This window comes from Lottia gigantea (assembly GCF_000327385.1).
Source record: "Lottia gigantea unplaced genomic scaffold LOTGIsca_36, whole genome shotgun sequence".
Lineage (NCBI taxonomy): Eukaryota > Metazoa > Mollusca > Gastropoda > Lottiidae > Lottia > Lottia gigantea.
The window spans coordinates 157,706-172,940 of record NW_008709220.1 but is presented as its reverse complement, the minus strand read 5'-3'; the positions used below and the strand labels follow the sequence as shown (position 1 = coordinate 172,940).

Sequence of the window (15,235 nt, the reverse complement as noted above, 5' to 3'; positions counted from 1 at the left end):
CGCTGCAAACGCCGAAGCACGTAGACACAATTTGGCAATGGAAAGAGAAGCACGAGGAGGTTCGGGAGTAGGAGATATATTAGGGACGGTTAAAGAATTCGGACAAAGATTTGGCGAAGAAACCAAGAAAACCGTTAAAGAGGGATTAAGCAAATTAATAGATAAAATCGACACTGGAAAAATGAAGGTCAAACACAAGGGCGACGCCATATTTTTTAAAAACATACGTTCGGGCGAGGGAATCTTCCTTTCAAAGTATAAAGGCAACGGGGTGATTTTTGGTACGAAAATGTAATAAATAAAAATGGGCAAGAAATTTAATCATTCGGAAATATTTCCTAATAACCCAATGCTCATGTGTATATGCGGTAGTTCTGGTTCTGGGAAAACTCATCTCACTTTTAACATGTTGACAACACCAAACCTTTTAGATTTCGATTCTCTGTATATCTACACAACAACACCAGAGCAATCGTATTATCAATTCCTCAAAGCTTTAGAATATTTACCAAAGAAAGACGTTCAAGACATATTTCAATATTACGAGGAAAACGAAGAAGAAGTGGAAATAAAAGATATCATAGAAAACTTCATTAAATCAAAGAATCCATCTTTCAATCCAACGGATATAAAAGTTTTTCTTACGAAAAATGTTAATGATCTAGACTTGTCTAATATTGATAGCAATCGAAAGAACTTAATATTGTTTGACGACTGCGTAGCGCAAAGAAATCAAACTGTTCAACAAGAATTCTTCACCAAAGGAAGACATCACAACTGTCACTGCATATACCAATCCCAATTTTTTTACGGAATGGATTCTATGTTCATTAGAAAAAATGCAAATTGTTTTTTATTATTTGAATTAAACGATAAAGATTTATCTCAAATAATTCAGTCTATAAATCACGGAATGGATAGAGATACATTTAAAAAGGTTTGTAAAGCTCAATGGAGAAACCCAGATGATCATGGATATGTATTTGTAAATACTAGAAAACCTGCGGGAGAAAGAGTTATGATCGATATATGTTAATTTTATTTTTTTAAAAATGACGGATTGGAATAATTTTTTAAAATGAAATAGAGAATATATCAAAGCTAAGAATAAAATAAAGACCCAAGTTGAAAATAACAGATTACAACAACTCGGATTAACAGAAAATCTACAAACTCTATTTCCCATATTAAAATCTCAAGAGGATATTAAAAAGAAATTAGCTTTAGAACCCACGCCTCATATAGAACCCAAACCGATTGAATATAATGGTATTATAATTAGGACATTAGTTGATATAAAACGTCTTTTTTCAAACCCTGACCCAGATTTACCAAAGAGCATTTCACCAATCATTGATGAAGTGGGGTTATTGTTTAATGGTTTTAGAATAAGATTTAGTGGAAATTCACCACAATTCAAAATCGACACAAAAGACTTTATATTTACATTAACGAGAGGATTAATAGATTTAATGAATGGCGAGGATGTTGAAATTGCCGATTACAAGGATTTAGTAGCATACTCAAAATTTCTACATGCGATCAGAAAGTCAGGACCCGAAACAAGAAGATCGAAAGAAGTTAAACTATATAAAAGAGTAATTGAGCAAGAGGATGTAGATGATTATCCAATCATAGAAGAAATAGACGAATTCGATGATATGGTGGCATCTGGGCAAGGTATAACGTTTTTATCCGACAACAATAAAGAATTGCTTAATAGATTAGAAATAATATTAGCGGCCATGAAAGAAGGTCATCGATCGGACAGACAATACAACGAAGTCAATGCCATATTAAAACGACTTTTGGAGAAAGAAATCATCACTAAAAAAGACTATATAAACGTCATTAAAAATGTCCAATAAAGAACAATTGTTCGTTATCACCTCGAATAAACCAGACATCAAATTGTCTCTAGACTACGAGTATGAACTCGATCGCAATAAACAGTATGAACTGGGATTAAAGTATTTCTCCGTTTACAATTCCATTAGAAACATCAACGAAAAAAACAATCAACTAAAAATATCGACGGATAACGGAGTTACGTTCGAAACCATAAGCTTACTACCGGGGAGCTACGAATACGTAGCCATCAACGATTACCTATCCGAATACGCAGGAAGCGTGAACGGCAAAAACAATATCGAATTCGAAGGTAATTTGAATCTGAACAAAATAAAACGGATCTTGAGAAATAACAGTTAAGTCGATTTCAACGTAGAAAATTTGTTGAATGCGTTACTAGGGTTCGATAAACGAATATACGCGCAATCGACATTGGCGCCGCACAAGGCCAACATCGAGAACGACATCGACGTGATCAACATTCACTGTAATTTGATCAACGGTGGATTTTTCAACAAGCACAAACGCCAAATCATATACAGCATACCGACTTTTACGGTGCCGATCGGATACAGAATTATACAGAAACCGTTTCAAACGACCTATTACCAGTCAATTCTTTCATGATCAAAGATATAAATCTGGAAATCAAAGACGGTAAAAACAGGTTCATAGACTTTGGCAACGAAGAAATTGTCATTCAACTTCATTTAAAACAATCTTCATTCTCTTCTTGATTAGAAAGATAATCGAAATCATCAAATTCATAGTTTTCGTCAAAACTATACTCATCTTTGTCGTTGTAAGGATACATAATTCCTTCACTGTTTGGTGGTTTTCTTTTAACATTATTCAAATAACTTCTAAAAACTTTAGTTTGTTTATCATTTGGAATAACTACTCCATTGGTGAAACTTTTTTCCTATGGTTTATTAAATTCGTTTGACACATCATGTCCGCTTGCTAACTGAACGTAATCTTCTACACTTATCTTATCATTAGAATAACCTTTAAACGTTTTCTTTTCTTTTAAAACACCATCAGAAGTTAGAATGATGTTGTATTTGACTTTTGGTGCTAAATATAAACCAAATATAATTCCACCGTCACCGTAATCGTTTTTACCTTTGCAATAGTCTTTTTCGGAGACCAAACCAGCTCTGTTTAGTTTTTTCCAATTGTTGGATGAAATGTACAAACTATCGGTGTCGGTATAGTACATTTCGGGTTTAAAAAATCCATTTATGACGTGAATGAAATTGTTCATTATTTTTTTACTGTGAGATAAAACGAATGATCCCAAATGACTAGGTGTTAGTCGTGTAGATTTAGTATCTTCGGTAGTAATCTCTTTTTCTTCAATTTCCGTTTCAACAATATATTGAGTATCATTAATTTTCTCATAGGTTTTAACGCGTGAATCAAAGTTGGCCTGTAAAGTTGCTTCATTCCATAAATGTCTAGTTGTGAATATATCTTTCTGAATTGATTTACCATACAAGGAATTACCTAATAATTTCATGCAGTTACTACCCACGATATTACCTTCTCGTTTATATTTATTTCTTAAATCTCTCAAAATTAAAATATAATCTCTAAAGGGTGGAGTTTTAAAATTTTCTTCGTAAACTATACCATCTAATATTCTAATAATTCGTCCACCGGCTTTCACTATTTCTTGAATATCGACCGATGTTAAAACGTCGTGACAGAAACCATTTCTGAACCTGATTTTGTTACCAGTTTCCTTTTTACCTTCTTTATTCGTGAAAGTGATTTTATCTTTAGCTGGTATCTTTTGGAAGAACATGTTTTTGGGATAGTCAAACCACACTGTTAAAATAGCTGTTCTAGGTCTGAATTTTTGTTTATTGAAGAGTTTTACAAATTCTTTTCTTCTTCTGGTAGAAACGCTCTTCCACTTTACGCTCTCGGATATTCACTGTCTAAATCCGACATGGCGGAAGCGTATAAACCGTTAGCATCAAATGCCATTAGTTTAGTACATTCTATTTTTTTAAGTCTCGAATGAACTTCCGTTTTGTCTTTTGTGCTAGCGCTGTATTCTTTGAATAAATCAATTATGTTATTACTTTCTGTTTGTGAAATATATTCCTTTAATACGTTACAAATTTCATCCATTTTGTTCGTTTCAAATGATTTTCTATTTGCCGAAACTCTTCCTCCTTTAATAGATCGTCTGATAAAATTTCTTATAAAAGGATTAGTGTGCGAATAAACTTTTTCTATATTTTCTTTTTCGGTATGTTTCGCAACCATTCTAGTAGTTTTATACCATTCTTCTTCCACCATTTCTTTATCGTAATGATATAAATAATACCAACCCTTTAAAGATAAAGATGGAGCCGTTAGATTATTGGACATATTCTGGTTTACAACTTCTTTCGTGACTTGGTTGTATTTTATCAAACAAGCTCCCAAACAGAGAGTGTCTCTCTTGGCGCAAGGTTCCCATTCGTGTCTCAATTCCTCCCAGTTGTCTCGCGTGTATTTAGTGATATCTACGTCGGCAATCTTTCTCAAATTCGCGGGAAGATTGGAAGAATTTCCCCATGCAGCCAAACTAGAGGATTCGTGTTGATAGGAACACGTGAAATTGATATGTTGTAAATAATTACCCTTTATTTCTTTCTGTCTTTTCCATTTTTTCTGTAAATCTTCATCCGTGTATGGATTAGATAAAGGAAAAGATAGAATTCCTCTGGGTGTTTTTAAAGGGCAATGCGTTAGTTTTTTTGCATTTTTAAGCACTATCCAGTTGTCGAAACCACTGCCGTTATGAGAAATTAATATTAATCTCTTTCTATCATATTGACCTAAATATTTCAACATTTGATCGATGCAATCTGTGCCTACAAATATTTCTACTATATTAGTCATGAGTTTGTTGTAAAATTCTTCTGGAATGGGATCTGACGGCTTTAAATCTGGAAAGAGATTATTTATTCTGTTTAACATTTTCCTTAGTTTTTCTAAATTAATTAAAGTGCAGGCATAAGGAATTGCTCTTCGCGTGTCTTTTTCTGAATACGTTTCGCAATCCCAAGCGAATAACGCATCATCACTCATACTCGAAAGCACGTTTAGTTTGAGGGGTGAAACTTGTGTTACTGCGTTATCGTCTCTACACGTTTTCCACACCTGTTCGTAATTGTCTTCTATTTCTTGAATTCCCAAACTTTTTTGGCTTCTTCTAATCAGACAGAAATGCGAGTTGTGTAAGTAAAAAACCCAATCTAATTCATCATGCACGTCTCTGGGGTGAAAATGTTTGTTTTGGGATTATAAATTTGAAACGAAGTGTTGAATTTCTTGTTGAATTCCTTCATTCTAGCACAAGTCATCACTCCTTTTCTATTTGCTTTTGAAAAACCGTTGATGTATTCTTGAAATTTACACGTTAAATCTTTGTTCAAAACACGATTGACGCATTTGATAAAACAGTGACCATCTGTAGGTATGAAACAATTTTTGCTTTCGTATTCATTTATCTTTTTAAGTAGATCAGTTCCTCCTCTACCAACTCTCGACCTTTTGATTTCTTGGAAATTGTCTTTCATTAAAATTATTTTTCCTGTAAAATACCAATCGGAAGCATCGGATTTTTTGTCCATATTTGAAAAGATATTGTGAGAGGTTTTGGCATTGAAACCGAGGAGTGACATGTATTGTCTGTGATTCCCTTCCTCGACTATCTCTCCATCTATTTTAATTTATCCTTTGAATGTTTTAAATTTATCAGAGATAGCCTTGATAACATCGGAAAATAGGGCGTTTTCTATCAATGTTTCATCAAGTTCGATTTTATTCATATTTTTTAAAGTATATATTTTTGATTATTTCTTTATTTTGACCGCTGATATTTCTGAATTTGTCCAAAATTTCATTGAATTCTTGTAATTCTTCAACTGTTATGTTCTTGTCTCCTCTCGATCTTTCGAAAAAGATGTACAATTGATTAAGATACATATTCAAGATATCCGCTTTCTTTTTATAATGAGCTTTCTTTTTGCTCGTGAAACCTAAAGTGATGAGGCCGCAAGAGGTCGTTTGAACGGCTGTTAATGCAGCCAATACGGTTGGGACGATGACTGGAAGCATTAATCCACCAGTCACGGCCGTTGCCACCGTTATTCCTACCGTTAGAACTGTGCTCGCTGTTTTGAAAAAAGAATCGATTCTACTCCATGTTTTCCTGCATGTATTACACTGTCTCAACTTTATTTTCAACTCTTCTTGTTTGTCTATCATGTATTGTTGTCTGCTTTCGAGTTCCATTTTTAAGTCGTTAAATTAAGTGAATTTCCGATAAATGGAACCACGGAATATCATTTAGATTCCCTATTCCATTCCTAACATTATTATATTTGTGGGTATTAAAAGTAAAAACATTTACGCGTACTAACGACATTTCTTTTTTCGTATGGTCCTCTTTAAGATGATAGAAATATTTTATTTTTTCTTTTTCGATGTTTATCTTGGCTCTAGAAATAAAACCACCACCTTCAAGGATGGAACCTTCGGCAAACGATAAATGTACTATAAACTCTTTTATGAACATCGATCGAGGTGTATTTTCCATCGTAAACAAAATACAGTTTTACGTATTCAAAGTCTGTTGTTCGTAAAAACTCGTGACTGCTCGATTCTATTGGTCCGGGTATTATAAGTGATGGTGGAATTTTGACAATGTTGGTTAATGGTGGATTTTCCGTCTCCAATATCATATCCAAATCTTTGATTTCAATGACATACTTATCATTTTCTACTTCCATTTTAAAGGTGTCTACATATTTACCATTTTTCGTTTCAATTTCCTGATCCCTTTTATCAATCAAACGTATATTCTCTTCCAAATTACCATCATTGAATAATGAAATATGTTTGACGGCCTTACCGGTTTGTTTGAAGACTACTTTATTGACTTTAACCTTCATGGGAAACTCTATTTGAATCAGACAATTACCTCGAAAAGTAAACGCTTGCGTTTCGCCGATATCGAATACGTTTTTAGGTTCTCCGTATTCGAGAGAACCCACTTTTATTTCTACTTTGAATCCGTATTTGTTTGATTTATAAATTTGGCCTTTTCTATCGAATACAGTGTCACTTTCGAATGGAAGATTGAAATAATACGATTTGTCCGTGACAATAGCTTCCAATTTGGTCAACTTTCTCTCTTATCTCAAAAAATCGTCATGAATTCTAGATACCAAAAGATTGACCTGTTCTTTAATATAATTTTTCATATCATCTCGAAATTTATGTTGAAGAAAGTTTTTAATCACACCCACTTCTTTTTCTAATTCGTCCGTGATTTTAGTATCCAAAGCAGTCAATTGATGTTTCAACGTATCTTTGTCAATGGGAAGTGTGTTAATTATATCTTGAACATCTGATTTTTGCTTCGCGATCTTTTTATTCAAATTGGATATCGAATTTTGTAACTCGGTTTTGTCGGCGGTCTTGTCTAGTTCTGCTAGCAATTCGCCAAGTTTTCTTACTAAAGCGATTAGTTTTCGTTTCAATCTATCCTCGTTTACATTTGGGTTGTCTATTAAACGTTGGACGTCTATTTTTACCTTCGTAATCTTATCGTCTAATTTAGATATTAAATTTTGCAACTGACTTGTTTTATCCACTTGAATAAGACGTTTCAAAATCGTTAACTCTTGTTGTAGTTTGGGTTCGTCCACAAGATTTTTAATATTTCGTCTGATGAATCTTTTCACGTCAGTTATTCTATTTTCAACATGGTCCTTATCTATTTGAATTGCGTTTATTTGATCCAGTAAATATTTCTTGTTCACGGCATCGTTATCGTTTCCTGGAAACTTTAAATTAGTTATTTTGAAATTGTTCATATCGATATCCCTTTGCAAGGTGTCTCCAATTTGATCCACGAAAAAAGGTTTCACTTTGTTTATAAACGCCGTAGAACTCATGGGATTTTTAGATTCTAGAGGTAAAGACCCTAAACCAAACTTGTTTGCCATTTTTATTGAGTTAAATTTATTATAATTTCTTCAAACTTTTCTCCCAAACTCAACCGATATAAAACCCAAAGCGACAGTTGTCCACACAGCTTTTGTCCTGGCATTTGAATTTGAAACGTAGAACATTTGATTGGTTTGCTAGTCAATTTCATTATCTCTTCTGTCGGTTCTAGACCGAAAGAATCAAAGAAATAAAAGTTATTCGAAGAATCTTTGTGTAGAGCAGAGTGATGAACTCCTTTTTGATCCGACGTATGAATGTTTGTGATTTACCTTTCTTGTATTTCAGTTCATCAATTTCATCTCGCATGCAATAATAAAACGGCGAGACGTTCAATTCCTTGGCCCATTTCACAAGTTGAAAATTTGTGGTCGTGTCTTTTCCGTATTTATCGAGAAATGCATTCATTTTTTAAGTTGATTTTTTTAGGTGTTTTTCGAAGTAGGCGGAAAGTATTGCTGAAGACCCAATTGACGAAATATATACGTAGTTTGTGTTTGAAAAAACTTGTATAACATTCTGATAAAACACATTCAATAATATTTTGAAGATAAATTTACATTCAAATTTAAAAAATCTTAATTTAAGAGAGCGTAAATGCTTGTCGACATCTAAATTTCTTAACCTTTCATCTAAATCTTCATTTTCGAGATTCATTTTTAAAAGTCAGTTTTTTGAAGTTCATTTTGATAAAACCTTCCTATGATGTTCTTTGTTTTGATTCAATTCATACGTGGGAGGTGATGTGTTGTTTACTTTATCAACGATGAATATCTCGTTAGTCCAATAGCCGACGTAACCTTTCTGAAACAATGATTTATATTCAAAAATACGAACTCGATCTCCAACTTTGAATTTGGGTTTAATATTCAAATTGCTAATCTCGTTTTCAAAGTTGTTTCGAGTGTTGACGGACTTTATGATATTCGGGTTATTAGAGGATAGGGATGGCGTCACACCTATAGACGAATGTATTTTGTTATTGTATTCGTCGACAACAACTGGTAATATTTTAAGCCATTTTTGAGATTTCAATTCCGTGAATTTCTTGAATTATTTGCTTTTAAGAGTCCTGTTGAATCTTTCTATCACTACGGCTTTACCTTCGTTATGCGTGCTGTAAATTTCAAACCCCAGAGATTTCACATTTCTGTTGTAGAATTCGCTTCCTTTATCAACCCACAACTTTAGGGGTCGTCTGTCGGATTATTTCATTATGGTTTCGAATGCTTGTTTGACAGTCAGACCCGATTTGTTTTTCAAGGGAAAGACCCAAGCGTATCTCGTGTATAAGTCGATCACCGTCAAACAATACTTGTACCCTCTCTCGACTGGCATGTTGATTAAATCAGCTGACCAAATTTCATCTTTATCAAAAACTTTGACTTTGAGGTAATGTTTGTTTTTTCGAAATTCTTTGTGAATCTCGTCTGCTATGCCCATACCCAATTTCAATTTTGCCTTCAAGAGTTTTATGATAAGAGCCCTTTGTAATTTCTCTTTGAAAGTGGGATTGGGAATATTTTCGAGTTCGTCTATCATTTGTTTGTCTGCTTGGTGTCTGAATGTTACGTCTTTATTTCTGTACAGTATGTCGTGTTTGAGCGCTGCTGCGTCAACTCTATTAACGGGTTCTTCCCCTGGTTTGGGATTATCATTTTCGTCTAAACGCAGATCTAACCTAGTGCCTGGACCTGTATAATTGTGCCCTGGGAGATGTTTTTCTCCGAGATATTTTGCCCATGGGAATCAAGGAAGAGAACCCAATGACTTTTGAATGTCTCCCGCACCGAAATACGTTTTAGGAGGATGGACATTTATTAAAGACATATTTGTTCAATAAACACCATATATTTCTAATACGAAAGATTTAATACAAGGAGGAAATTTGTTGTTTGAGACAAAATTGGCCACTTTGGGGATGAGAGATGTCAGCGCAGAGAAGAAACCGTCTCCTTCGAATTTTTTTTGTTCGTGTTTTAAAATTAAAGACATTTTTAATGCGGTTATTTTTTACTGTATTATTATAGTGATTCTTGTCTGTGGTTTGGGTAATTTATATGGAGTCTGTTATAATACAGTTTGGAGGAGTCTGTTATAATACATTTTTAACAGTTTGGGGAGTGTGTTATAATACATTTTAACAGTTGTGTCTTTTCGGATATGACGCATTGAAAAAAGCTGCGCATGCGCAGAAGTGAAATGCGTCATATCCGAAAAGACATATACTACTAACTAATACCCATAGGACTATAAAACTAAGACCAATACGATTATAAAACTAATACCCATAGGACTATAAAACTAAGACCCATAGGATTATAAAACTAATACCCATAGGGCTATAAAACTAAAGCCCATAGGATTATAAAACTAAGACCCATAGGATTATAAAACTAACACATAGGGCTATAAAACTAAAGCCCATAGGATTATAAAACTAATACCCATAGGGCTATAAAACTAATACCCATACGATTATAAAACTAAGACCCATAGGATTATAAAACTAATACCCATAGGATTATAAAACGAATACCCATAGGACTTTAAAAACTAAGATCCATAGGATTATAAAACTAAGACCCATAGGACTATAAAACTAAGACCCATAGGACTATAAAACTAATACCCATAGGACTATAAAACTAATACCCATAGGACTATAAAACTAATACCCATAGGACTATAAAACTGATAACCATAGGACTATAAAACTAATACCCATAGGACTATGAAACTAATACCCATAGGACTATAAAACTAATACCCATAGGGCTATAAAACTAATACCCATAGGATTATAAAACTAATACCCATAGGACTATAAAACTAATACCCATAGGATTATAAAACTAATACCCATAGGACTATAAAACTAATACCCATAGGACTATAAAACTAATACCCATAGGACTATAAAACTAATACCCATAGGGCTATAAAACTAATACCCATAGGATTATAAAGCTAAGACCCATAGGATTATAAAACTAATACCTATAGGGCTATAAAACTAATACCCATAGGATTATAAAACTAATACCCATACGACTATAAAACTAATACCCATAGGACTATAAAACTAATACCCATAGGACTATAAAACTAATACCCTTAGGACTATAAAACTAATACCCATAGGACTATAAAACTAATACCCATAGGATTATAAAGCTAATACCCATAGGATTATAAAACTAATACCCATAGGATTATAAAACTAATACCCATAGGACTATAAAACTAATACCCATAGGACTATAAAACTAATACCCATAGGATTATAAAACTAATACCCATAGGACTATAAAACTAATACCCATAGGACTATAAAACTAATACCCATAGGACTATAAAGCTAATACCCATAGGATTATAAAACTAATACCTATAGGACTATAAAACTAATACCCATAGGATTATAAAACTAAGACCCATAGGATTATAAAACTAATACCCATAGGATTATAAAACTAAGACCCATAGGATTATAAAACTAATACCCATAGGATTATAAATTAATACCCATAGGACTATAAAACTAATACCCATAGGACTATAAAACTAATACCCATAGGATTATAAAACTAATACCCATAGGACTATAAAAGTAAGACCCATACGATTATAAAACTAATACCCATAGGACTATAAAACTAATACCCATAGGACTATAAAACTAATACCCGTAGGACTATAAAACTAATACCCATAACATTATAAAAATAATACCCATAGGACTATAAAACTAATACCCATACGACTATAAAACTAATACCCATAGGATTATAAAACTAATACCCATAGGACTATAAAGCTAATACTCATAGGATTATAAAACTAATACCCATAGGACTATAAAACTAATACCCATAGGATTATAAAGCTAATACTCATAGGATTATAAAACTAATACCCATAGGACTATAAAACTAATACCCATAGCATTATAAAGTAATACCCATAGGACTATAAAACTAATACCCATAGGACTATAAAACTAATACCCATAGCATTATAAAACTAATACCCATAGGACTATAAAACTAATACCCATAGGACTATAAAACTAATACACATAGGACTATAAAACTAATACCCATAGGACTATAACACTAATACCCATAGGACTATAAAACTAATACCCATAGGACTATAAAACTAATACCCATAGGACTATAAAACTAAGACCAATAGGACTATAAAACTAATACCCATAGGACTATAAAACTAAGACCAATAGAACTATAACACTAACACCCATAGGACTATAAAACTAATACCCATAGCACTATAAAACTAATACCCATAGGACTATAAAACTAAGACCAATAGGACTATAAAACTAATACCCATAGGACTATAAAACTAATACCCATAGGACTATAAAACTAATACCCATAGGACTATAAAACTAAGACCAATAGGATTATAAAACTAATACCCATAGGACTATAAAACTAATACCCATAGGACTATAAAACTAATACCCATAGGACTATAAAACTAAGACCAATAGGACTATAAAACTAAGACCAATAGGACTATAAAACTAATACCAATAGGACTATAAAACTAATACCCATAGGACTATAAAACTAAGACCAATAGGATTATAAAACTAATACCCATAGGACTATAAAACTAATACCCATAGGACTATAAAACTAATACCCATAGGACTATAAAACTAAGACCAATAGGACTATAAAACTAAGACCAATAGGACTATAAAACTAATACCCATAGGACTATAACACTAATACCCATAGGACTATAAAACTAATACCCATAGGCCTATAAAACTAATATCCATAGCACTATAAAACTAATACCCATAGGACTATAAAATTAATACCCATAGGACTATAAAACTAAGACCAATAGGACTATAAATCTAATACCCATAGGACTATAAAACCAATACCCATAGGACTATAAAACTAATACCCATAGGATTATAAAACTAATACCCATAGGACCATAAGATTTTATAAACAACGGTAGTTTCTATGATCAATCATCGGGTTGCTATCAAATCTAATCAATATATACATGCAAAAAAACTGCATCCTCTAGTAATACAACAAAATATTCTTCTTCTGCAAAAAGTATCTAAAAGTTAGGAGATCATATAATTTTTTTTAATCAAATATGACCAAATTTATAAAATAAATGTTTCTTTCTAAACCTGACAACATGTCCTCTTCAATCCTCTGACAAAGATTATACTTATATTGACACGGACCCTTATGTGAAAATTGTTAATATTTGTCACACATGCGGACATTATCGTCTAGGAGCTGGATCACTCTCACTTAGAAAAGGGACTGCGCTGATATACCCGCGCCCCAGAGGAAATACCGGAACGCATTTTCTGCCACTGCCGGTTTTCCATTTATTTTCATTTTCCATTCCTATAATTGAAATTTTATTCGTTACGTTTAGAACTATTTGCCAAAGCTTCTGAAATCTGTGATAATTTTTTATATTTTAAATGATGATGAAAAGTCAGAGTTTTTTATGAATTGTGCTAAAATTTAGCTTTTTTTTTTTTTTTGCTTTAAATGATTTTTAAAATGTATATGTTGAGAAGAGAAATGTCTCTCTGTGATCTGTTAGAGTTACTTTATATCTATGTTTATGTCTAATTGATTGTACCTTTACTATATAATATTTTAAGGTGTTTTATAAGCCGAAGCCGAGTGATTTATAAGATCGTCGTAAAATCGAGCCAAAATATTTGTGTGTAAAAATACAACCCATCGAAACTAATCGACGAATCTCATTTGGCACTTGGTACTGATGGTTGTTCAACACTTATTGTGTAGATAAGTTATTAGTGTACAAAGTGTATATAAATATTTACATTAGCTATTGTTTTGTCCATTGGACTAATACAAATTCGTGTGGCGTTTATATCACAATATTTACATTTCTACTATCACTCCCTTCAATAAACCAGTTAGCCAAACCGGCATTTATTTTCCAATAACTGTAGTTTGTCACGTGACAATAAGGCGTATGAATACATCGAAAACGAAAACAAGGATTGACCCAAGTTTTTTTACCTAGGTTTATCATGTGACAAGACGTACATGACCCGCTTCGCCGGGTCATTTGTCTTGTCACATGATAAACCAGGGTTTATTTCCCCATAACGATAACAAGATCCACATTCATTCCTTAAATAAACGCCATTGCCTCATCACAAAAACATTAGGCTTATTACTTTTAACCAATGACGTCGTTATTTATTGACGTCATTGTATCAAATAGACGGTCTCCAATGTAAACAATCATGTCCCAAACGTTGAAACGTAAAGAAATGGGCCCTACTTAAATTCATACTAAAGTCTTTTTGTAGATTAGAATGTCTTGAAACGTAAATATAAGCAATAAACTGTTACCCTATGGCGGTTATGGTCGTATATCAGGACAAAGGTTGACTGGAAAATAGGGCACAACTCTAGATGGATTTTTACGAAACTTATATAGTGAAATTGTTTATTATCGCCCAAGGATGATCCCTATTGAAAATAAAAAATTTGTAATGAGTTACTGTCCTTGTCATTAAAAAGCGTTTGATTTCTAGCTTAAACACTGTAGAATGCACAGTTTGTAAAAGCTTAATTTCAGCTATCCATACCACTTAAAAGATATGAGGTTTTGCTCACATGCAGTTATTACTTCACAATGTGTCTAATACCTTGACATCAGTAGGTCTTGTATCACACAAGTTGTAAATGAAGCAATTTGATTGGAGTGTTCGCTAACAAATACAGCCAATCAGATTCCCTGACAAAATCACTGAACTATCTTGGCTGCTTGTGTAATCGAGAGATATGATTGCAATACTAGATGTTTTTTCCACGTTTCCCAGTGAGTGAGTATACATTTATAATAAAAACAATTTTTTTTATTACTATATTATTTACAAACAATAATTTGTAAATAGAATTTACATTTAATAATATTACACATGCACACACTCTCACACACATGTAACTTCACATCTTTAACACTTTTAAATATACAATTATATATAATTATATTACAGTGGTGTCACCTATTTTCGTGGATATAAGGATTCAACATCGAATTTCGTCAAAGTTAAAAAAACGACATTTTTTTTTTATTTCTTAGATGTTTCCTCAGATATTCTACAAAATAATTAAAATTGGTTTATTTTGATTTTCTTTATGAATCCTTCACTTTGACCCATATTTCATGAGCAACCAACTCGATAACGGCGGCAGAATGCGTCACCTATTTTCGTGTACAAAGTTTGATCTATAAATAAGTCTAGAAAAACACGTTGTATGGATACCGGGTGGTATAATTAACTTCTCTTAGTATTTAT

At 32.8% G+C, this 15,235-nt stretch overlaps 3 protein-coding genes across 3 annotated transcripts; 1 reads left to right on the top strand and 2 right to left on the bottom strand.

The window, feature by feature from the left end:
- Positions 1-304: 304 nt before the first annotated feature.
- On the top strand, positions 305-1,036 carry LOTGIDRAFT_162787 (hypothetical protein; the record flags this gene model as incomplete). Its single annotated transcript, XM_009058815.1, has 1 exon — positions 305-1,036. The coding sequence occupies one exon, from the start codon at positions 305-307 to the stop codon at positions 1,034-1,036; it is 732 nt and encodes a 243-aa protein (XP_009057063.1).
- Positions 1,037-2,773: 1,737 nt separating this feature from the next.
- Positions 2,774-4,941, bottom strand: LOTGIDRAFT_162786 (hypothetical protein; the record flags this gene model as incomplete). The annotated part of the gene is made up of 2 exons (XM_009058814.1): positions 2,774-3,707; positions 3,779-4,941. 2 exons carry the CDS (start codon positions 4,939-4,941, stop codon positions 2,774-2,776), a joined length of 2,097 nt encoding a protein of 698 aa, XP_009057062.1.
- A 1,436-nt stretch (positions 4,942-6,377) lies between these two features.
- On the bottom strand, positions 6,378-7,868 carry LOTGIDRAFT_162785 (hypothetical protein; the record flags this gene model as incomplete). The annotated part of the gene is made up of 2 exons (XM_009058813.1): positions 6,378-7,049; positions 7,098-7,868. The coding sequence occupies 2 exons, from the start codon at positions 7,866-7,868 to the stop codon at positions 6,378-6,380; spliced, it is 1,443 nt and encodes a 480-aa protein (XP_009057061.1).
- Positions 7,869-15,235: the final 7,367 nt, after the last annotated feature.